Source organism: Vanessa cardui, chromosome 2, assembly GCF_905220365.1.
Source record: "Vanessa cardui chromosome 2, ilVanCard2.1, whole genome shotgun sequence".
NCBI lineage: Eukaryota > Metazoa > Arthropoda > Insecta > Lepidoptera > Nymphalidae > Vanessa > Vanessa cardui.
Window position 1 is genome coordinate 1,507,089 of NC_061124.1, and position 24,827 is coordinate 1,531,915.

The 24,827-nt window shown below is 31.1% G+C and overlaps 2 protein-coding genes across 6 annotated transcripts in view; both read left to right on the plus strand.

Moving 5' to 3' along the window:
* LOC124542637 overlaps positions 1 to 24,827 on the plus strand; it is an 83,236-nt gene that overhangs the window by 11,712 nt on the left and 46,697 nt on the right. For 3 of the 4 annotated variants that reach the window (XM_047120566.1, XM_047120584.1, XM_047120581.1), the window contains exon 2: positions 12,491 to 12,547. The exons of the other annotated variant lie outside the window; for it this stretch is intronic. The gene's annotated coding sequence lies outside the window, so the exon portion shown is untranslated. The remainder of the gene's footprint in view (positions 1 to 12,490; positions 12,548 to 24,827) is intronic. 4 annotated transcript variants of the gene reach the window in all.
* On the plus strand, positions 52 to 3,361 carry LOC124542661 (cysteine-rich with EGF-like domain protein 2). 2 transcript variants are annotated; one of them, XM_047120591.1, is made up of 4 exons: positions 54 to 264; positions 349 to 1,331; positions 1,404 to 1,448; positions 2,024 to 3,361. In XM_047120591.1, exons 2-3 carry the CDS (start codon positions 361 to 363, stop codon positions 1,417 to 1,419), a joined length of 987 nt encoding a protein of 328 aa, XP_046976547.1. In that variant the 5' UTR covers positions 54 to 264; positions 349 to 360; the 3' UTR covers positions 1,420 to 1,448; positions 2,024 to 3,361. The 2 variants fall into 2 exon arrangements, with proteins under 2 accessions (XP_046976544.1, XP_046976547.1); XM_047120588.1 differs by lacking the exon at positions 1,404 to 1,448 and having other exon boundaries at positions 52 to 264.

Consider the following 24,827-nt stretch of genomic DNA (forward strand, 5'->3'; position numbering starts at 1 on the left):
GTGCTTTAGTCTAACCTTGAGTGGCGAGTGTCAAATCGACTATACAGCTGACGCTGACTTGCGGGGCTGTCAGAATGAATAGCGAATTACCGAATTAGCGAATAGCGAGTAGAATTACAACACGTCAGTTCTTATATCTTTATTAAAGAAGATTTATTAAATAATCACATTTATAACAAATTTTTTTTACGTACTTAAGCTTGTATTGATATCGTATTGTACTCGTTAGTCTAAGTTCGATTTTTAAAGTGGAATAATTATTCGGTTCGTTTCCAGTACTTTTTGTATTTTTTTTTTTCAATTAAAGTACAGGTTTCGGCGACTTAAATGTGATTTATTATTTTTTAGGGTTGGTGCAAAATGGAAATAAAACAGCGGATACTGTATGAATTATGTACTTTATTAGTCGGCATTTCTTCCATTTCGTGTAGTGTGCAACCTCCAACAATTAATCCTGGTGTCCTGACACCATCGAAGTCTATTGGTGAGTGCCAATCTTGCAGACTATTTATCGATTCATTCAAGAATGGTCTAGAGAGAACCTCCAGAGGGAAATACGAGGGAGGCGATGCTGCTTGGGAAGAAGAAAAATTAAAAAAGTCGTACAAGCGTAGTGAAATTCGATTAGTTGATATACAAGAAAGTATTTGCAAAGAGGTGTCTAAATATTCAGTTCAGTGTCACCACATGGCTGAACAAGCTGAAGAATTCATAGAGGAATGGTGGGCTCAAGACCCTGATGAATCAACTGATTTATTTACTTATATTTGTATAGAGAAACTGCAAGTATGCTGTCCAAAGCATCATTATGGCAAAGATTGCATGCCTTGCATCGGAGATCATGATAATCTCTGCAGTGGTAATGGAAAGTGTCGAGGAGATGGAACAAGGAAAGGCAATGGAACATGTTTATGTAACCCAGAATACACCGGCACCAACTGTGAACGATGCGCTTCTGGTTATTTCGAATTGGAACTAGAAGATACAAAGGTTAAGAAATGTTTTCAATGTCACAGATCCTGTTTAGGAGGTTGTCGACAGGCAACACAGAGAGACTGTGTAGCTTGCAAACCGGGATACCTTCTTGATCCCAAAGAAGGCTGTGTTGATATCAATGAATGTAGAAATGATAAAATATGTAAGGAGGATCAGTTCTGTTTAAATTCTATGGGATCATATGCATGCGTTGACTGTGATAAATCATGCAAAGGCTGTTATGGAGATGGACCAGATACATGCGTAAAATGTGCGAAAGGGTATTTGTTGAAAGACGAAGTTTGTATATCTGATGTAGAACAAGAGGAACAATCACAGAGATTGACAAGTGCCAGGTAATAACAGTAAGATTTAAATGGAGTTTTATATTTATGATTTTGTTTTAAATAATTTATAATTTCTTACAGAAAAGAAGAATTGTAAGCTTGAGTGTGATCATTGTTTAAATATAGGTAACTTATTAATAATTCAATTTTGGGTGGAGGGTCTATCACTAACATATCTACAAAAATTAACATTTCAGTCATTTTCATTTCTGAACTACCCTTAAACTAATATGAAAGAAATTTTATTATTTAGTTGCATAAATCATAATACCATTTATCTTTCATTTGCTTGTTAAACAGATTATGTAAATCAACTCTTAATTTGTAGCTTTTAATATCTAATATATTATTATACTATTTAAACAAAGATTTTTTCTGAGAAAAGAAAAGGTTGTGAAGAAAACCAATGATAACCAAAAATTGTAAATTTTCTCATTACTTTCAAATGAACAAACCAAAAATAAACTTTCAGAGAATTAAACTAAAATAATATATTGCTTGAGCTACATAATAGTATTCATGTTACTAAGGAATTGTAATTTATTCCTTAAAATTAAATTCATTATTTTTATTTTTTTATAATTCTATTTATTATTTATTTCATATATATTTAAGTACTTCCAATATATGTATTTCACAATTTTATGAATAATATTAAAATTTCAATTCATCCATTTCTAATAATAACTTTAATTTTTAAGGTACATGACCTATGTTGGACTGATTATAACAACAGGAATTTTGTTACCAAAGTCAACGCCTTTGGGTGGCCTAGTTGGGATCCTAGTGTTATCCTACATCATGGGATCAGAATACTACTGCATGATAAACGGACATACAGGGCTAGTGAATCTTAAGGAGTATGACTTATTTCAACTGTTTCGAGTGTAATAGAAGATAGGTGTATGAAGTGTATGACATGCATTCTTGTTTTATATGAGTTTATTTATTCTGTCCTCATAAGTTATTTTTTATAAAAGTTTTTTTAACTTTGCTGATTTGATGTTCCCTGTAATCAAGTAAAAAGCATTTCTTTAAATACAATGTTACTATTTGAAAAAATAAAAAAGATATTAGTTCATTTTTTGTGACATTTTAATAGAATATGTTAATTAGCAGTCATAAAGAGCTAGATTAGCATAAGAATAGATTAAGTTATTCTACAATTAATATAACGTACGATAGTATTTCTGATAGATATACTTAATTAATAAGTTTTGTATTAAAGTGAAGTCAACTACATGTTTTTCAAACTTTATGTGTTTCTACCTTCTAGTTTTAAAACTTGTAAGGTAGAAAAGGTTAGCCATATATAGAACTATTTGTCGCTCATTCATTTAATTTAGATTTAAAATTCGCTAAAAAATAGGTCGGAAAAGTTTTTTAACTACTGCTATAAAATTTAAGAATGTTTAACGCGCCTGTGTTTTTATATTTTTTAAATATAAATTAGCAACGATGTTCTCGGGAAAATTATGCACAAAACGTAACTAAGTACTCGAAAAAAAAGCGGTATGACAGTCGCATGATTTTTGCACCATTTTTGGCTATTACAGCCGTTATTAATGGAGAATAGCCATCACATACGCGAGTTTATAATGTGTATAAACACAGGTTACTTTAGCAATCCGACAAAATAGAGGAGTGTTAGGCAAAGGACCAAAGGATATTCCCAACTTCCGAAAACTTCCTATCGAGAATTTCTTAAAAGAAGAACCCGAAAACTTGAAATGACTAAGACATAAGAATTTGCAGCCTAATAGGCCGGGACAGGATGTGTAAAATTATTATTAAAACCCTCTGATGGAGATTATTTTGAATGCATTTAATTTTATTTAACTACATAGTAGAGTATAAATAAAAAGAATGTATGATTACTAAACAATTCTCATAAAAAGATTTGTTTGTATATTGTGTGTAATATATGTTTTAATTTTAATAATTTATTTCAATGTCGTAATTGTTATTAAATCATATAAGTACGTGTCTGTCCGCCATTTTCTATGTTTTGTAAGTGAATATAATACATTTCAACAACTAAGTGCATTTTTATTTATTTAGCTATACATTCTAACTTTTAATAATAATATTGCCACTAACAATAAATCCATTTTTTTCTTATTACTACATATTAATTTTAATATTTTGGTGGCAAAAAACAGATATTGGGTATTAATATTTTTAAATTATTATCAATTTACAAAATCCAGACATTAGTTAGGCTTTATTATAATGACTACATATTATCCATTACAATTTTGGAACAAGAAATTCGTTTTTGCTGCATGAGGTAGTCACGCGTGTCAATCGTTATGTCACGACCATGACACGGTTATGTTCGACGCAAGTTCGATATAAGATATAAGAAAAAGATAGATCATATTTTTTAGTAATAATCTAAAGTAATATTTCATTCACAGCTGTCAATTTTTCTGTCAAGAATTAATACATTCTTTGGAGTCATATTGTTTTACTGAAGTTAAATCTATGCTTTAATAATAAACAGAATAAACACCTACCGTTTTAAAATTAGCTTTATTTTTATTGATCCTGTTTTTCAATTTATTTTAAAAAAATATATATTTTATAGTCATAGTTAAATTACACCTTGAAAAGAAATTAGTACTTAATCAAGTTTTACAATAAATTTTATTGATGCAAAAAGAAAGCTCTGTATTGATTTCTCTAACTTGTAAATGTTTAAACCGCCTCCGTTTCTAACTTGATATGAACGAAAGAACACATAATCTTTTCATTGCAATTTAGCTTTTATGTACATAGAAATAAGAATCACAATGTGTTACATACACATGTGTGTTACCTGTCAATCACCCACGCTATGAATTACCAAGGCGTTACGTAATAGGACACATTATGTAAATTTTTAATATATACATACTGCTTTTTAAAAGGCACTCGCCTTAAACCAAATTTTTTTTGTAGCTTTACTTTTTTTGTCATTGTTCTACTGTATCTACCCTTTTAATTATTACTAAAACATTGTTTTGTGTAGAGCTTAATAGCTTGAAACGGATTTAATTTCAAACTACTTTAAATAATACGTAATTATATAAATAACGCCAATTAAAAGTGATGTTAGAGGAAATAAGATTGAATGCAGGTTTTGTATAGCGAGTTCTGATTATAAATATAAACTGTTCTTTTTTCTTTTATGTTGTTAGAAAATGTATGTATGAAAATGTACTCCCGTCGACAGTTAGTTGCTAGCATAATCCTATATATTATTATTAGCGTAAGCCAATTTTGATACTGGCTAGTTATGATCTCAGTTTGAAGAGGTCCAGTCGCAGTGCATAAAATTAAATAAGATTCTTGAATGCAATTTACTCAATTGTTACAATTTAACAAATAATTAATTCTAGAGAGAGGAAAGAAGGTACGAAAGGCCCAAATAAGTCATATAAAATCATATATAAATTACAAAATCATAAAAAATCTTGAGATTAATTTAAAGAATTTTACATAAGAAAGTGACAATATATATAATTACTAATACTATAATTTCTTCAAAAAATGTAAGTTTCATAAACAACCTCTTATCTCGTTACAGATTTTTATTTTTTATATAATTGCAAGTAGGCGAAGGAATAAATTAAACATAAATTCGGAAGCTGTCAAAAAACGTAATTAGTGACAGTTGGATGAATGATTTTTCCCGCCGCTTTCGTGACACACGCGACATATCCCGCGACGCGTTTAACAATATTATTCTAATTTAATATACCACGAAACACGATACTCACTGTGTATGTTATATATGTGGTCAGGGTCAATACTGTGTACTGCTTTTAAAAAACCTTTCCAGCCACGTAATAAGTGTTTTCTAAGTGAAGGTTATAAAATCTTCGTTCCTACGGTTATCTAATCGCTCGCTTAGAACTAGTTTAACTCGTTCTACTTCCGCAAAGATTCTAACTCGCTACTGACCAGTGTTTAGCATTAACACAACTTGATGCATATTTGTTTCAAGAGATAGTTTTTACTATAATTGCTACGGATGATATGTTATTATACATTTATTATAATAAGTTTCAATCTGATTAATCAAAGCACGTAATAACTAATAAAGAAACAATTTTTAATAAGATGGTAATTTTATTATCTACGATTACTATTTTTTATGGTTTTGATTTCAATAGAATATCTACCTCTACTCTTTGGAATATTTAAGCAAATAAAATTAAGTTATGAGGTAACCTTAGATCCATAATAACATACACAGATTAAATAATCATTTGCAATGTGAAAATAAACTGCATATAGATATTATAATTATTAATATTTTATTACCATGAACTTTAAAATATGTATATGCTGTGACTATATAATCTATTAATATGCATGTAAAAGTTTATATGTTTGTAGTAAGACATCAACCAGTAAAGGAAATAAGATAATATAATCAGGCATCAGTGTAATTTTCAATGTGTAATTTTTTATAATGGTTTTATTTAATATTAAACTAGATACTAAAAAAAGATATTTAATCTTTATTAAAAGACAGATGACATTAGACACCAAAGCGAAATAAAAAAAAAGATTTAAATGTCTACATTCTTAATTTATAAAATATATGACGTAATTTTTTTTTTTTGTAAAAAGGTAAATAAATATTTAATTGAAATCATGAATTAAAATATCCATTCATAACGAGAAGAAAGCGAAAATATAACGTTTTATAACCGTAACACTCTCATGTAATAAGTACAACAATAGATCCGGACTGATGCGATGTCTACTGTATCTACTGTATAATGCATTGTTTTTGCTTTTTTGTAACTATATTCTCATATGGCAAATCTTTCACGAACTTTCTATATGTTTTCTTAGATCTAGCACACGTATACACATGCTGATTTTAATTAGAAATCTATAATATTGATTGGTAAAGTATTGTGGCTTGTATAGGTGATTTTTAATACGCGCAAATGGGCGTTATGTCACCAACGCATTGACATTACCGCTGGAGCCTGTGGGATATTAATATAATCATTTTAAATTCAAGTATTTATATCACCAATGCAAATGACAAATATGACTTAAGATGTTAAGATTCTGTTTGTAGTTACACTGGCATCCTAACTTTTCAAACCGAAACACAATAATATTAAGTGTTGTCGTTTAGCGATGAAACATTAATGAGTAAGCGGTGTTGCAGTTTGCTCAACGCCTAATTAGGTACAAGTGATTATATTGCTTAAAAAAAGTCTTCTCCTGTATATATACAGATAATCTAATAATTTTAGGTGTTTTTTTGCCTTTGGAGTTTCGCGTTATCTTATACTTTTTCTAAAAATATAAGTATTCAATTCGGATTTTGACCGCTATTATTCCTTTATTCAGTCGTTTCGTGACCACGGCAGGTACAATTCCATTGAAAAATCGGACAAAACAAGAAAACAACGGTATGATTGCGCTCATAACCTAAATATAAAAATTATAAAAAATAAACTGAATGGTTTTAAAAAAGTTAAATTATTTTAAAAGTCACTTGATTAGTACATTTTTTTATTCATATTGACACTTATGTTATTCAATATCCGTTGGCCATGAATAAATGCGAAAAAAATTTAAAAAAAGTATTTAATTGAAACAACTTTTGTTTTTTTCTTTAATGTTGGATGGATAAGTGAAGAATAACAATTTCAGTAACCACCACCTGACGATTCATAAGTACGTATATAAATAATACTTTACTTTTTTTTTTTTGATAATATATGGAGCGCGGGTATTGTTTTTTTTTTTTTTTAAATCAATACGTTTAATATAAATATGTCAAAAAGTTATCAGATGAAACATATTGAAGTTATCTGCTTTATGATATGATTGTTTAAGATAACACTCCCGCATCTTACTATAAAAGCTTTTGTTACAGACATCTATCCACGGTGACGTTAGTAAGCGGCACAAGCCGTGCTATACCGTTCCCGACGGCCGTCATTACAGTTATATGACTTTTATACCTCACGACACGACTTCTGTGACCCTTCATGATAATATATAAATTTGTTAAGTATTTCTGTATAACAAAACGCTAAAATATATCTCAATTCAGCCCTTTATATTTTCTTTACATAATAGCTCCGTAAATTTTTTAGTGAGATAATTGACTTATATTTACATCCAATTTAATTAGAATTTTCGAGGTGTTCCAGCAGATTGAGTAATAAACATCTCAAAACACAATATTTCACAATTAGGGCAAGATTAAGTCATTAATGAAATTCATTGTTTACATCACTTTGATAGGGTTTTGTTAGACCTGTTTCATTTCATAACTAAAAAATTCAATATACGATCGCTTTTATCTTGTATTTTATGCAATTATTTTTCCAACTTACTGACTAATGATTTTTTATTTTGTCGCCAAAATGAAAGTTATAAAACATTTATTATAAACTATTATGCTAATTATCTAGAGTTAAAGAAGCTATAAAAGAATACATCTTTGGTAAAGATCTATTCGCCCACGAAAGCTCGCCCCTCCACGTTAAATTATTATGATTGGCATTCATTAGTATGAGTGAGTTATGCGTGCTTTCAAGATGTCTTAGTGTGTGTGAGACGATCTATAGTAAGGATAGCAAAAAAATAGGTTATATTTGAAAGTTTTTTTTAACGCAAAGGTTCGTACCTTCGTGACTGAATAGTACTTCATATACCTAAACATTAAAGTCAAGTGATAGTCATGTAATGTTATATAAACCGTTGTTTAAATAAATTATTCTTAAATTTAAATGAGATAGATCACCTTTTTGACATACGAGCGTTATACTTTTGACAAGAATGTTCTTCTATTTTGCAGGGTAATTTAAAAAAAGTGTTACGTCAAAATTATGCTAAATTGTTCGATTTTTAAACTGACTGCAGACTGACTCTTGCAGCTGACTAACAGTTAGTTACTCGTTACACAAATACGCCTAAAAACGACTAAACTAGGTATTAGGAGAGGAATGAATTTGTGATTGCATAAATATTCAAAACCTATACGAATATCAACGTTCAGTATAGCTCATTATATTGTCAATCATGTGTAAGAAATCCTTTGTAAAATGATATTAATCTGTATACTATATTTATAAATTTGTTGTAGTTTTAAATATAACATTCGTGACTTCTAACGCAGTTTACATAAACTCTACCGCGAAGGCTGTTTGTGAATGTCGTATTATTTAGCGGTACTCGGAATTTTGTGGTCATACACTTGTATAAAATAATTCAGGTCTCGCCGTACGTATGCATAGAAGCTTATTGTTAAATGTATAAACAGAAATGTCAAAGTATTATGTATTGTTTTTTGTTTTTTTAGAAAATAGTAAGAACATAATAATTAAGGTAGTGTTTGAAGTTTTATGAGAAGGTTCTAGTATTTAATTCTAAGATGTCTCATTTTTTATGAATTTCATTCCTTTCAAAGACAATCATTATGATGATTACATTTTTTTTTAAATTCTATAATATAAATCCGAATGTAAAAAAGCAGTCGTTTTTAAAATTTATTTTCACACGGTAATTTCTTTTGTTCTTTCTTTTACAGTTGTCTATGACTTGCATTATTTAAAAAAAACTTTTTAATTAAAACGTCTCGCTAATTGATGACTTCGCTGCTTTTATAGTTCAATTCGATTGTAATTAAAAATAACCATATTCCATAAAATCTATAAATAACAGCCATATAGTGTACCAGCAGAATATAAATTCGCTGTATTTGGGATGAAATTTTGCGTAACCAAAACAGTTTAATTGATGTCGTAATTCAAATTTGGCATTCATATTATGTTGTAAGTGTTAGTCAGCGGCGCAGGCGCAGCCTACAGGTGGCGTGGGCATCGGTCAAGGAACGCGGAACTCTGTATTAAATCCATTCAAAAAACGTTATTAGAATGAGTTATTATTGTTAACTTGATTTGCTTTGATTAGTAATCTTTGACATTAGAAATAGTATAAAACAAAGTCGTTTCCTGCGGTACGGTTAGGTCTTTTTAACTTTACAATAAATTATAACGCAATTTTCACCCATAGAGTAAGAGAGATATATGTAGAATACATGCAATATTTATTTTTTACTTGATAAAAGATCGAATATATTTTTATTAGGCCAAGATCTCGGGGTCTGCAGCCATGGCTTATTTCAAGACCATGTTTATTTTTAATTAAGTTAACAAATAAATAAACAGACTACGTAATACCTTGGATTGCTTTTTTGTTTTATTGTAATAAGATTTTTGATTAAACAATAAAACGGTAGCGTGTAAATTAAATTCCCAAGTTGATTCGAATTAAATTAAGTACATGCGAAACGAAACTCGTAACAATAGCAATTACATCGACTTCTCATCGATGCAATAGATGTAAACGCATTCACATACATGTAATATAGATTATTGATTCTATGTATATGATTATTATTATTTTTTTATTTAGTTTACAACATCCACAGACTTGCAGATGCCCGTGCCTTTTTTTACATTTTACATTAAACATTTTGGCGTTTTATATTATACATTTTTACTAAACATCATGTTTTATTGCTGTTTTTTTTTTCGTGTATTTTGAAATAATATATACATAATCTATATAAATAATATGTATGGGATTAAGTTATTGCTGTTCATTCATTGGCAATTTTTACGATCCGTGTTGAGGATTGCCAGTGGCGAGGCGAGGAGAGGCGCGATGGTCCAGTCCGCCAAATTTTGGGGGAGCGCCGAGATGTGTCTCCCGTCCTACAAACACTCAGTACTTTCTACCTGTCTTAAGAGTCGGTTCGCGATTCGCTTCAATTACGCTCGCTACCTATAAAAAAAGATTGTCCCATATTTTCTAAGAGTCGTCTTGGATCTTCCCAGTTCTGGTTATATCAAAGGGTGCCAAGTGCATATCCAGCTCGGAGCTTTTAGATGGTTAAAGCAATTCCTGAAGGCCATCTTTTATTGGATATATAACATAGCCTATAAGGTACTTACTTACTCAAAATTTCAGTATGGGTTGTTTCTTAAGGCTTGATTTGAAAAGGATTAACTACGGTTTCTTGCCGATAATCTACATTATTTCGTGAGGTGATAGCTGCCCCATATATTTTAATTTTGCAGAGGCCAATAGTAGGTAGATAGTTCTGTCTTTTAATAATTGTATAGAACCATTGGAATCAATCTCTTTTTGTAAATATTGATAAGAGATTTTGGTTGTTATGTTAAAGGTACAAAGCTTATTTTGGCACATCAAACAAATTACTTATTATTGCATTGGAACCGGCCGCGAAATGTCAAACGAGTCACATTGACAGGACCTTGGTTCGAATCCTGTGAGACAAAAAGTACAAACCTTTGATGTTGGGTTTGTTAACTCATTGTAGGGTTGTGTACTGTTATATATAATAAATTCGGATACTACAATTGCATAATTTCAGCTGTATATATATAAAGTATTAAATGAAAAACACAATGCCATAAATTAACATAGTTTCGTAATAATTAAATGACAAGAAATAATATTGTTATTAAAATCTCGTGTGAATTTAAACAATTACAAAAAATATGTTTATATAACATTACATAAAACCGTATATAATAGAAAGGAAAGAAAAGGACGCTTGGAGGGGCGTAAGACTTTTTCCTTATGATTTCTGGCTTTCATTTTACTGTAAGCTGTGTAAAAGATCTTCATTCCAATGAACAGTACAGTAACAGTAAGAGCCTGTAAATTTCCCACTGCTGGGCTAAAGCCTTTTCTCCCATCAAGGAGAGGGTTTGGAACATATTCCACCAAGCTGTTACAATGCACATGTGGCAGAATTTCGATGAAATTAGACACATGCAAGTTTCCTCACGATGTTTTCCTTTATCGGAGAGCACGAGTGAATTATTATAATTATAAATATCACAAATTAAGCACATGTGTATAGTGGTGCTTGCCTGGGTTTGAACCCGAAATCATCGGTCAAGATGCACGCATTCTAACCACTGAGCCATCTCGACTCAATGAACGAAGGAACACTAACGTATAAAATATTAAACCAAAAAATTGTTATGAATATTTTAATCTGTGGTTATTTCGAAAGTTGATTGAGTGATGTTCCCGTAGATTTTTTACAAGCTGAAAGTAAGGAGATTTGGCAACCCTAAGTGTATGAGGATTTTTAATAGGATGTTTTTGTACGAATGATTAGATGTTACATTTAATGTAAATATAATTAGATTTTGATGATCAGAACATAATATACTATGATATTAATCAATTAATTGGATGACTCGTAGAGTTTTTGTTCATAACAATTAATAACTTTGAGCTTTATTACTTCTTAGAAAAAAAACTTTTTGCAATGAATATAATACTTAAGTTTGGAAGGTTTTTTAATAAAAGAAATTTCTTGTTCTTGTCATATTATGTTTTAAAAGCATTTAAAATAAATGCGTTTAATAATTTTATAATTTATTAAAAATAGCTTATTCAGTTATATAAAGTTCTTATAGGTTACTTGGTGGTAGGGCTTTGTGCATGCCCGTCTGGGTAGGTACCACCCACTCATCAGATATTCTACCGCTAAAAAACAGTACGCAGCATTGTTGTGTTCCGATTAGAAGGGTGAGTGAGCCAGTGTAACTACAGGCACAAGGGATATAGCATCTTAGTTCCCAAGGTTGGTGGCGCATTGACGATGAAAGGAAGAGTAAACATATCTTACAGCGTCATTGTCTATGGGTGATGGTGACCACTTACCATCAGGTGGTCCATATGTTCGTTCGCCAACCTATTCCGTTGAAAAAAATACCGTAGATTATAACATATCTGACGATTAAAATAAAATAAATATTTATTCTGTATATTTCAATTGTAATTACGGGAATTGTATACAGAGCTAAAACTATATTCAGTAGGTAGACATAACATATGTCTATTAATGCATTGCAGTTTATTTAGAAGATAAAAAAAAGGTTATATAAATACTCTTTATTCTATTAATATAGCCGTGGCCGTGAAAGGGCGGGTCCTAGTATTTATTTATCCACAGACCATAATCAGAAACCACAGATTATAAATAGCCCAACGTCAGACATAAATTAACAGTTATTTTCTGTAAATAAATTTACTAGTCTGTGTTTTTTTACGCTTAATTAAACACGACTGACTTGCTTTTTCTTGTGCAGATATCGACTGACTTCAATGCCGCCCTCACAGGTGACAGCTGACGTCAAATAAACGAGGTAATTATACAATGTTTTAATTGAGTATTTGACAGATTGGTTATTTTTAATCTGTTATAATATTCGTTTGTCAACATCTGTAGTCCCTTAAAAAGTCTATTGAATGTATTAGATTGTTTATAATAATGACAAAATGAGCACCTTTTTCATGAGATTGAACAATATGTATGAAGCGATTTCCACTTAAAATAACAATAAAAGTTATCACATATTCGCGTATCTTCGCACACATCCAATTTATAAGTGATGTTGTTCGCTTTAGACGATATATCAGGACCCTTTAATACGCCCGTACTATTTCACGCTCATCTTGTATCAATTAAAACAATAATAATAATTCACGCGATACGCCTCCAGCTTTACAACGCTACACACAATAAAACTACGGGAGATTACCCTGATTGTCATCGCAGACCGTAGCTTAAAGCACTATATTTAATATAGACAAAAATAGACTCTAAGTGTATACTCATTAAGTTCGTTTTTTATTAATGTTTTTTAACATTTGTCCAAGAAAGTGTATGTGGGCCAGAGACAATATAGAACAGAATGCAATGTTGCTTGTCTATGCCCGACGATTTATGGCGCGAGCTGAAGATTTAATTCCGCCATCTTTAAATATTTTTTCTTACTAGTTTGCTATTTTAAGCGTCAGTTTTTATTTTATTTTAACAGAGTTATGTTAACAGTTCGCTCGGTAATTTCATTTCATTATGTAGTTTTGCTTGTTATTTATTTTTTGATTATAAAAACTTAATTAAAAATATATCATTAACTGTCCACGGCTGAACATTGTTAATATTATTGTAAAAACTAGTTTTTTGTATATTTGTACTACAGACTGTTATTTAATTATAAAACAATACAGTTCTTAAAAGAAAAACTTGAACATTACACACATTACACTTTGAAACAGGATAAAAAGTTAAATAAATTAATAAATACGGCGAACATTTCGAGACACGCCCACTCGCTCATTCATGCTTTCGCCCCAAATGTCCGATAATTCGGCAATACGTCACTTCTTAGTACACGGTAATAACATAATTACCGATTGTAATACTTGTAATCCTACACTGTAATTTATGTAATCGGTATTTGTAGCTTACGTAATTGCCGGTTGGCGTGGATGCTTGACTTTGACAGTAATTATTAAACGGTAACACTCAGGAATAACTGCATTATTTGTGTCACACGGTCTATTGAATATTGTATTTATATTCTTTTACTGGTAGTTCAAGTTCGTCGTTGTAGGACTTTATCGTTAAGTGTTGCCAGATGACTTTTGACTAAAAAATTTAAAAGTGCAATCCGTAAGAGTGGGACTACACATGTCGATTAAATCTATAGCATGTTGAAATAAAAAAAAAACATTTAAAGTATTTAAGTTATCTTCCTTAAAATTCCTTTAAATTTTTGAGAAGTTTTAACATCAAATAGTTTGGTTGCCATAGCAACGCGCTTATGCTCTTATACTTTTGCCCCAGTAGAAAACTTTGATTGGAGCAGTGTAATTAATGATTCAAATCAGATGTTAACAATGAACGAGGTTATGTCTCTTATAATAAAACATGTTGAGTACTCAAATAAAAATAAGTTATTTACATTCAAAAAGAGTTTTACTTGTACTTTAGCATTACAAAGCGTTACTCAATTGTTGATATAAGATTATATTGAAAAAATATATTTGTCATTATTATTCATAATGTGTAGACTGCAGAGGCACCGTATTTTCCTTTACAGCCATGCGTCATAATTCTTATTCCATTTGTGTACCTAACAACAATATTTATTTCGTAAATAAGATAAGATTTCAAATTTAATTAAAATTCAATATAATGTGTATTTTTTTTCTAATTTTATTTTAATTCGAAATGAAATTTGAACTTAATTTTTTATTATTATCTTTAAATTTTTTTTTTAAATATTTTAAGTTTTATATTTTAAAAAATGCTTTAACGTAACGTAGATTATTATTAGTTACAATTTTAAACTGAAACTAATTTTACAATAATTTGTATACGATAAAATTAAATCTCATATAAACAAACGCGGTTTAAGCACGTCATCATTTTTTAAAATTAATTAAAAAATAGCGACCCGCCCCGACTTCTCCGACTAAAGATACTACAGAATGAGTTTTTATCATCACTTTAGAAACCTCTAAAATTATTAGTATTTCTCCATTATAAGAAATCAAAAATATATCAATCTATTAAAATAACCGCATCAAATTCCGTTGTATAATTTTAAAGATCTAAACATACAGGGACAGACAGCGTAAAGCGACTTTGTTTTATACTATGTAACGAAGTGTTACCCGAAAAGTGATTGGTAAGGTTACAAGCCAGCTTTTTTCGTTAGCGCTTCCTCTGAATTATTAGCTCTTAGGTCATGACATAATCTTCTCAACTGGGCGTGGCAACTTTGCGTTGTGTCATCAACCATTTTTTTAGGCAGGTGGAAATATCTGATCATTCGTTATAAAAGTTAGTTTTTTAATAAAAATCGATATTTTAATCTCAAGTACTAAAAAGTATTATACGATATAATCAGTTGAGGATTTTAATTTCAATACTTTTTAAATAAAGTGTTTTATTTACATAAACTATATATGTAGAGCGTCAATCGATTTCTCCGCTCGTATTCCGTACATATTTAGATTCGACGCAATATCCGCCTTCATTTTCATTGGCTATTGAAATATAAGCTAAAATAGTTGTGCGATCAAGATAATATCTCGATATCAGACATGATATTCCAAATATAAGTCTAGTAGTTCACGTCTGTAATATCTCTCCTTCGATATATTCTAAAAATGTCTTTCTTGTCATGTTTTCTACGTTATATTGTCGTTGAAAAAATAAAGAAATCCTACTTAAACTTTTCGATGCTTCGACATATACATTTATGTAGAAGCAAATATTAATTAATGGTGCAATATTTGAAAACTTTTTGACTAAATTTTAAATTGAGCTGAGATGGCCCTGTGGTTAGAACGCGTTCATCTTAACCGATGATTGCGTGTTCAAACCCAGTTTTTTATGAGACCTCCTAGAGCCCTTCATTAATGGTCCAAGATTTAGTTCCGCTCGGCAACCGGGCATTTTTCCCTGCAATCTGGATTAAGATGGTCATATTAATATTATTAATTTCAATTGGTGAAAGAAGGGCTGGTGGCTCATTTTTCACTCAGAGGATCGGAAATGCGAAATTGAAAAAGTACAGCATTCTTACCACCATTCCACGCGTTTTATACAGTAGCTATTATTATTGTTATTTCTATAAACATATTTTTAAGAATTGCTATGCTACCGAAGTGCTTATATTTATATATTTTTATATACAAGCCTTTGCAATGTATGAATAAATAGGTTAAATAATTATCTTTGGTAAATCCAATCACTTATCTTGTAGCTTTATTTGACGACCAATAATGTATTATCTAGCAGTTCTAAGAAGGATAAAGGCATTGTTTATCTCGTACCTCTGTGCTAGGCAGTGACGATCGATGTTTGCATACAATATTGACTATTCTTGCTAACAAGAACCAAAGCGAAGCTGTATTTCATTCCGTTGTACATGGAATATTTCTTATAATACTCATAAGTTTTAAAGTTACATATATAACTCGCAAAAGTAAAGAATGTTTTAAAGGATACAACTGAGTTTGATTAATCTATTTTCCTTTTTTCTTCGATTTAAAGTCATAAATAGCGATAGCAATTTTTTTTGGGTCTTGGTGTATTTAATGAATAATTTCGAAAAGAACTCACTTCCGGTTTTATCCCCTGCATTGCGATTTTGATAGAATTCATTTATAATGAAATCTGATAACTGTCTTACGACGATACACCATTTTAATGTGTGTATACAATAAATGTAACAATGATTATAGACAAAGTCATAGTCATATGACATTTTGAAATGTCACGGCCGAGTTTCGTGGTGAATTTCGAGTTGTTGTTACAGAATACACTATACTTTTGTCTAGGTGTTATACTTATTTTTCCGCTAAATAATATATGATACACAGATTTCCTAATATCATTTTCCTTAACATATGATTACATGATATTTTTATTGTAATGATCAACATCAGATACGTACTTAAAAACTGATATACTTGTTGTAAATCATTTGTTTAATTTGAAAATGTGTTATTTATTTAAGACGGTACTTCACCAAACACTTCACTTAAATTAAAAGGTTCAGGAAATGTTTAAAAACATACAAAGTTACTTTCGAATTTATAATATAAGGATAGATGAGCGCTTTGTTTACCAGCTTACGTACTGTTTTACTTAGAATTGAATTAAATATTTATTTAATTGGAAGTATATATATATAGAATACTTCTTCCTACTTAACTACGGATCCTTAAAATGAAATTTAGTATCAAATATTTGAATAAGGGAACTGCTTACAATGTAATAAAATATTAATAGTCTTCATAAATAAATTTACATTATACATAAACACTTAAATACAATAAATGGAATGAAAAATATATAGCATTTTATTTTAGGGGAAAAAGTAGTTTTCCGCTGTTTTGATATATCGTATCGTTGAAATCTTTTCTATGGTACAGACACAAAACGATTTCATTACTTAATATTTCGATAATTTTGTAACTCACTATAAATATAAATTAATTACAGTGTTATTATTACAGTAATAAAAAAAAAATTAATTTATATACATATGTTTTTAAAATTTTGGTTTTTAAATTTTATGAATTAAATGAAAATCGACCAAATTAAGAAAGTAGACTCTACCAAGAAGAACCTGCAAGAAAGTCATTAGTTATTCTTTCCATCATGTTAATTACATAATTCCACTATTGTTTCAAATTAGTTTTAAGTTTTCTTTTTCACGTTTGGTTAGGCAAACTGTACGCATTTTGTCCTTTTGACATTTTTTTTGTAATCCAACTTTTTAAATTATAACTTTTTAACTTTTAGTATTACATTACAGAAGGCTTAATTCTATTAATAGATACCGGTGCATTTTTTGTTACGTAATATAATACGTAAAATTATACTTATTATGTTAACTATTTTAGGCTTATTGAGCCAAGGTCAGCTCAAAAAGTTTACGAAATATTTTAGGTTGAATATTTATTCATCGACATTTTAAAAAATGTATGATTTTGCACTTTTTAAAGGTCAAAATATTTTCTTTGTTGCTAAGAAAATATTCAAGGGCACGATGTACATAAGTCATTATGACATCCGCGACCGGAAATGAGTAATTGGTCACCATGACGCCCACGACTGACGCCCGGTCGCTTACTAAACGGAAAACTTGCAATATGCTTAACGAATATACCTTTAACATTTTCATTAAAAAAATAACCCACTGATTTCATATCACTAAATTATCAATTTACAAACATCTTAACAATCTTGCTATATTTTTTGTTGTCGTTATAAGCGGATATGATTTAAAAAAAATGTTTACATTGAGAAGTAACTAATTGAAACATAAAATGTAATTAAAAATACCTTCTGTAAAATTAGGACCGACTGAAATGGAAGCAAGTTCGTTGCCAAATTTTACCAAATATCAATTCCGATTTCATAGTAATTATTACTATCCTTTGGTGAACCTACTAATATAATTCAAGTGTAAAATAATATTGAGTCATTTAACTCGCTACCGGATCTATTCAACATATGACTCAATAAAGATCTCATTAATATGACGTTCCTTCGTCATAATTGGAGTTTAGTTAGACAGATTAACATAGCGACATACTTTGTAGTGTGTTTCGTAGAACAGGGAGTTTGTTAGAAATGTCATCATAATACGGCACTTAGGATTATGTTGCGCGCCTCTGCCCAGTAGCTAGAACATGTAAATCTAAAGATTGCGGGTTTAATTTCAAGCCAACTTGAAACTTCGGGCCATTACCGAGGTTCTAATAATTATCAAAAGGCTAAGGGCTAAATTGGTTATTAACTAGACTTTTTTTAGAATGGCATATAAACTATTTTATTATGCAACAGCTTTCAATATTTATTATTTCTCGAACGATTTTTTGATGTTTTCGAATGTAAATACGTATACCCTTCGGTGGATTTAGTAATTGAAGTATAAAACTCATTAATACGGAGTATACACACTTCTCCAGCTTTATTACATTATATGTATATCATTAAGAGAATAAATGACAGAAGCTGTTAAAGTTTTCAATGTAATCTTAACAAGATTTTTTTAAATAATCTGTGCATTTTGCCATGAATAAAAACCACAAAAAAAATTATTTTTCTTGTAGCATTTCCTTTCCTCCCTGGTCCCGTCAATGAAACAAGATAATGGATTCTATTTTTAATGCATTTATGTTAAAAGAATACAGCAAACTAGAAATAGTAACATCACATAGTAATCTAAATGATCACTTGGACAGTCGTGAAAATAAACATACTCGATGTTTATTAGAACAGAACTGGAAATCAGGCTGGAATTATCTTTACATCGTAGGCGAGTACTCGTCCGAGAGACTCGACCGGCCGTGTCAAACGAGTCAAAGATGGCGGCCGAGATGTTTACCAGCAAAATTCTTTATTCTTTTTGTTACATTGTGTAAATAAAAGATAGTATGACTTTTTGCATGTGCTTTAATCATTTAGTTTTTTATATAAAAGATGAAGGTCGCTGTTGTGAACTAAACAGGTTTATGTGACTTTGATAAGTTGTAAAAAGTGTCGAGGCGTAATACTTATACGTAAAGTTATAACTGACTTCAACATTGCACGGAAATTTGCTTTAAAAAATGCTCAGTCACTAAATATATTAGAAAGTAAGACACAATTTAGTATTTTTGTATTAAAAGAAGTTCAGTGTCATCACTCGAGCTATTATCACAGTCACACTATAAATGGTAAGGTAATGTTAATATTTACTGTTCGTGACTTAAAATCAATACAAATGATTGTTGGATACATTTTTTATCATAGGGACGAGTAGATAGAGAGTAGGTCTAAATCTTACTATACCTTTGCTGCTTATTGCAATGAAAACACACTTTAGAATAAGCTTTTAGATTTAAGAAAAATAAATATCACCTCGTGACATTTCTATAACATTATTTAGTCTACGGCCCATTTTGCAGCTTATTGTTACCTTTGAAGTAAAATACTTAGCAATAATACATACTATTGTGACCCACCAGTAAAGTAAATCAGCTTTCTTTTAATGCATATATAAAATGTAGATGCCAAGTTTTCCTACGGGGTCAGATGTTGCTTACCCTGGATTTAGGTGTCGCCTTCTCTATAACATCTTATAACTATATCACATTACAACGTTTTGATTCATTCAAGCGAATCCAAAGTCAATTTACATCCGAGAAAATCTTATCCGAGACCGTTTTTAGTCAAGCGTGAAACTATAAAGTGAAAATTGTCATTTACACGACTGGCTGTTTAATGTCGTACATTGCAAAAAAATAATAGAATATGGTCATTCAGAAGGTTCGCGATTAACGATATGTGTATATCTCACGTTTTTGCATCTCAATATGGTTTAACGTGCACCCATTTGTTTAATGACATGTGCGATACGTGCACAGATAGCAACATTTATTATAATCTTACGGAATGTGCATTTTCTGTATAAACTATGATTTTATGGCCGTTTCTATGTGTTGGCTTTGGTAGTTATAAGAATCCTCGTAAGGTAAAGTACCTTATAACCTATATTATGGCTGACAATAAATTAAAGAGATTTTATGTAGATTATATATAAATTAACAGTTGTCAAAATTGTTTTCTTGGCATAATCAAATCATACCCTTGCCAATACGAAAATAATAAAAAGGTAACTTTTGCGTAATTAATACTTGTCAGAAATTTGGCCGCAGTATGTTTCCTAAATATATTTAAAGTAAATTAATTATATATAAAAACAATTCTACAAATATGTGTTTGAATATTTAATTGCTTTTATTTTTAGGCTTAGTACGCAAGGTAGAGAAAGAGACTCGTACATATTTCAAGTTTATTTCTATTGTATGTACACTACCTTAAATTTTGACGTGAGGATGACAAATAGCACGTTGATGGAATACATTATCAGGTCGATAACATAAGAATATGCTTGAAAGAAATGTACGTATATTTTATTCGAGTATGATTTCGATGTTCACATAAACTTTTTTTGGTTCATAAACAACTGAACTTTTATCTGATTATGGCGAAAAAGGCATAAAATATTATATTGTGTGTATACATGAATGTATTCTTTAAATGGCAGTTCGTGTGTGTCATGACATGACTTTGTATTTATTAAATGTAGAAAAAGAGTAACTACTGAGTTTCTTGCCGGTTCTTCTCGGCAGAATCTACTTTCCGAACCGGTGGTTATTTCACTTAATTGTAAAATGTGTTTCAAAAGTCCTTGTGAAAGCCTACTTGAATAAAGTTTATTTTGATTTTGATTTTGTCGTAAATATGTATGATATTTTAAGCGAATGATAATATTTTGTAAAATTATATTTTAGAATATTAATTATTAAAGTCTGGAATCGAATGATCATTGTTAATCGATTTATGATTTTCAACTTAGGATTTAATTTTTTTTTTACGTTTTCTTCATATAGTAGGGACTGGAAAAATAATATTCAGATTTACCATATTTCATATTCTTGAATTAAAGTAAAAGATAATTCGATCGGAATATATTTACATATTACAGAAAATTCAAAGCCGAAGCCGGATTGGAAACCGCTGAAGCAAATTAACGGCTCAAATATTAATGACAAATTCAATATGTTTGTAACAAAACGTTGGATGAAATTGTTGTAAAATATTTTTATATGACATATGTATACAATCCCCCCACTGTTGACATATGGGGTGATTAATATTTCCCACCGAGAAAATGCTGGTAGAAATGTTAGTCATACCAAGTAGTCATTTGTAGTAAAAAAAAAAGTAATAGCCTGTAAATTTCCCACAGCTTGGGTAAGGCCTCCTCTTCCATTTAGGAGAGGGTTTGGATCATATTCCACCAAATTCCAATGCGGATTTGTGGCATGCACATGTGGCAGAATTTCGATGAAATTAGATACATGCAGGTTTCCTCACGATGGTTTCCTTCACCTCCGAGCACGAGATGAATTAAACACAAATTAAGCACATATATATATATATATATATATAGTGGTGTTTGTCTGGTTTAGGACCCGACGTCATCGGTTAAAGTGCGCGTGCTCTCACCACTGGGCCATCTCAGCTCTAGCATTTGTATTTTTTTACAAATGTACAAGTTTTTCGTATTTTTTTAAGGACAATTTTTGTACCATTGATACGAACGGGTCAGACATTTTTTATCGCTTGTATGAACCCTGCATATAGAGAAGTAAGCAGGAGCCGCGTTTCTAGGTATTGGTTGATGTTCGATGCGTTTACAAGTGGCATTGTTAGCGTACAGTGTTGCATAGAATGACAATGGTCGGGTGAGTCAGGGAATTAACATCTTGTGCGGCATCGGTTAAACATTTGTTTTATGTGTTCACGTCTTCCGGTACGAGTGTGCGAATCTTTGCGACTGACTCGTTGTTTATTTAGCATTTTAATTTTTTACTTAACGTCTCGTCTCGGACAGTAATGATTATTTCCTGTTTACAATGTACTAGTGTGTCTTGTTTAAGTTTGATGTGTATTATATTATCTATTTTAAGAAATTCAAAGTCTATCATAGAACCAATCGAAAATTATCCACAATTATAAATCGTTAAAAATAATATTTTTTTAGTGGATAACATGTATCCGCAATATCTACATAGAGTTTTAATGTGCTTGAGACTGTTGAACAAATGACATATTTTATCTTATATCTGTATAAAAATATATGTAATTTGATATTATTATAGGATCTCATAAAACCTAATAATATAAGTCACGTCTTATATCTTTATTCATGTACATATTTATAAATATGCAACTGATTCCTTATAACATGCTTCTATCTATTAGTAGGACCCCTACGGGGTACTATTAAGTTATATAAACTAATTAAAATTAGCTATATTAACCTATGGCTTTATAACAATACTTTATAAACTGCCCTTTTCATCCCCCATTTTACCACCGAGGAGTGAATTTAAAAATATACCTATGTCCTTCTCTGAGACTCAAACTATTTCATCTAAATCAGTCCAGAGGCTTAAAGAGGTAACAGACAAAGTTATTTTCGAATTTTATATTAGTATAGATGTCAATAATGTGGTAGCCATATTGTTTTTGTGAAGGCTGGATTTTTAAATAAACCTAATTATAACGGATGAATCGCGTATATTAATTATTTTTAAACATCCCGACGTTTCGAGCACTTTGCAGTGTTCGTGGTCACGGGTAGACTAAGATGACATTTGTCTATTTGAAGAACAAAGGAAATATTATTAACAACTACCGCCAACGATTTCTCAATTGATATCTTGAGTAACGTTCCGGTTGCACGCAGAAGGCACTAACTGTATCTTTAGGTCTTGCAGTCTGTTGGATTTGGGATTTTAAATTTTTAATAAGTGGATCCCAGGTGTTAGAAAGTCTCCAACCATCTTCTCTATTGAAGTTCGGATGTTTTTGAATTTCAATAGCCTCGCGTATCATTCTAGGAATGAATCTGTGTTCTCTAGCGAGGATCTGTGGTTTATCAAATCGGATAAAATGGTTAGGTTTATCCAGAGCATGTTCACAGACTGCAGACTTTGAAGAACGCCTATTTTTGACATCTCCTATATGTTCCTTGACCCTGGTACCGATGCTTCTCTTTGTTTGGCCTATGTAAGATAAACCACACTCACATTCGAGTTTATATACTCCTGCAGTTTGCAAAGGGATATTACTTTTGATAGGTCTCAAGAACTGGCTCACTTTCTTATGAGGCTTGTAAACGGTTTTAATCGAAGCTCGCTTCAAGATGTTGCCAATCCTGTCTGTAACTCCTTTCACATATGGTAGAAATGCAGGTTGTCGCTCAACTGTGGGTGGCTTGATACGGCTTCTGCGATGCTGGCGAGGCACGGGCAGCTTGTTCTGATGGAGTGCAAGCTTGACCTGACGTAGCTCGTCCTCTAGGTGTTCAGCATCGCAGAGATGGTGGGCTCTCTGAAACAAAGATTTGCCAACGGTAGCTAACTGACTAGGGTGGTGGTGCGAGTCACCATTGAGGTATTTGTCGGTGTGTGTGGGTTTCCTATAAACTGTGTGACTTAATGTATTATCAGGATTCTTGATAATAAGGATATCAAGGAAAGCTAAAGAATTATTTGCCTCTAATTCCATAGTAAATTGAATGTTTTTATTTATAGAATTAAGATGTACTAAAAATGCAGATGTCAGATCACTAGGTAATATTGTGAAAGTGTCATCTACGTACCGTTTATAAAACCTAGGTGTTATTGGTCCGGAGCGAAGAGCCCTCTCCTCCAGGTCTTCCATGAATAAATCGGCGACCACGGGGGATACTGGAGAACCCATGGCTACCCCGTCAACTTGTACATAGAATTCATCATTCCACAATAAATAACCTGATGTGAGGCAGTGATGTAACAGCTCTGCATATTCAATAGGCATGTTGTGTGTCTGTAGCTTCCTCTTAACAATTTCGATGCAGTCTTGTATGGGTAAGCATGTAAACAATGACTGGACATCAAAACTAACCATTTTCTCATTGTTGGTTAATTTAAGGTCTTTGATTTCACCAACAAACTGGTAAGAATCCTTGACATACGCCGCAGTGTGTCCTCGGAGGGGTGATAATATCCTTGCTATGTGTTGAGCCAATCTATATGTTGGTGTATCGATTTGGCTTACAATAGGACGCAGCGGAGCACCAGTTTTATGGATCTTAGGTAACCCATACAGTTTTGGCGGCTTTGCACATGTAGGCACGAGTGATTTTTTGTCCAGATTTAATTTCTCTTGATGTTTTGATATTAACGCGGATGTCTTTTTAAGAATATTATTTGTAGGATCTTTATTTACTTTTTTATAAGTTTTAACATCCGATAGAATCGAGGAAATTTTCTGGTTATAATCACACGTATCCATCACAACGGTCGCGTTTCCCTTATCTGCTCGGAGGACTGTAATGTCTTTATTGTTGCGTAGGTTCTTCAGAGCAATAGATTCATCACGAGTAAGGTTTCTTTTCGGTGGCCGGCTTCGACGTAAAACACTCGAGATGTCCTGTCGAATAGCTTCCGAGTCTTCCTTTGTGATGTTATTTTTGAAAAGACACTCCTCCACATTGCAAATAATGTCTTCAA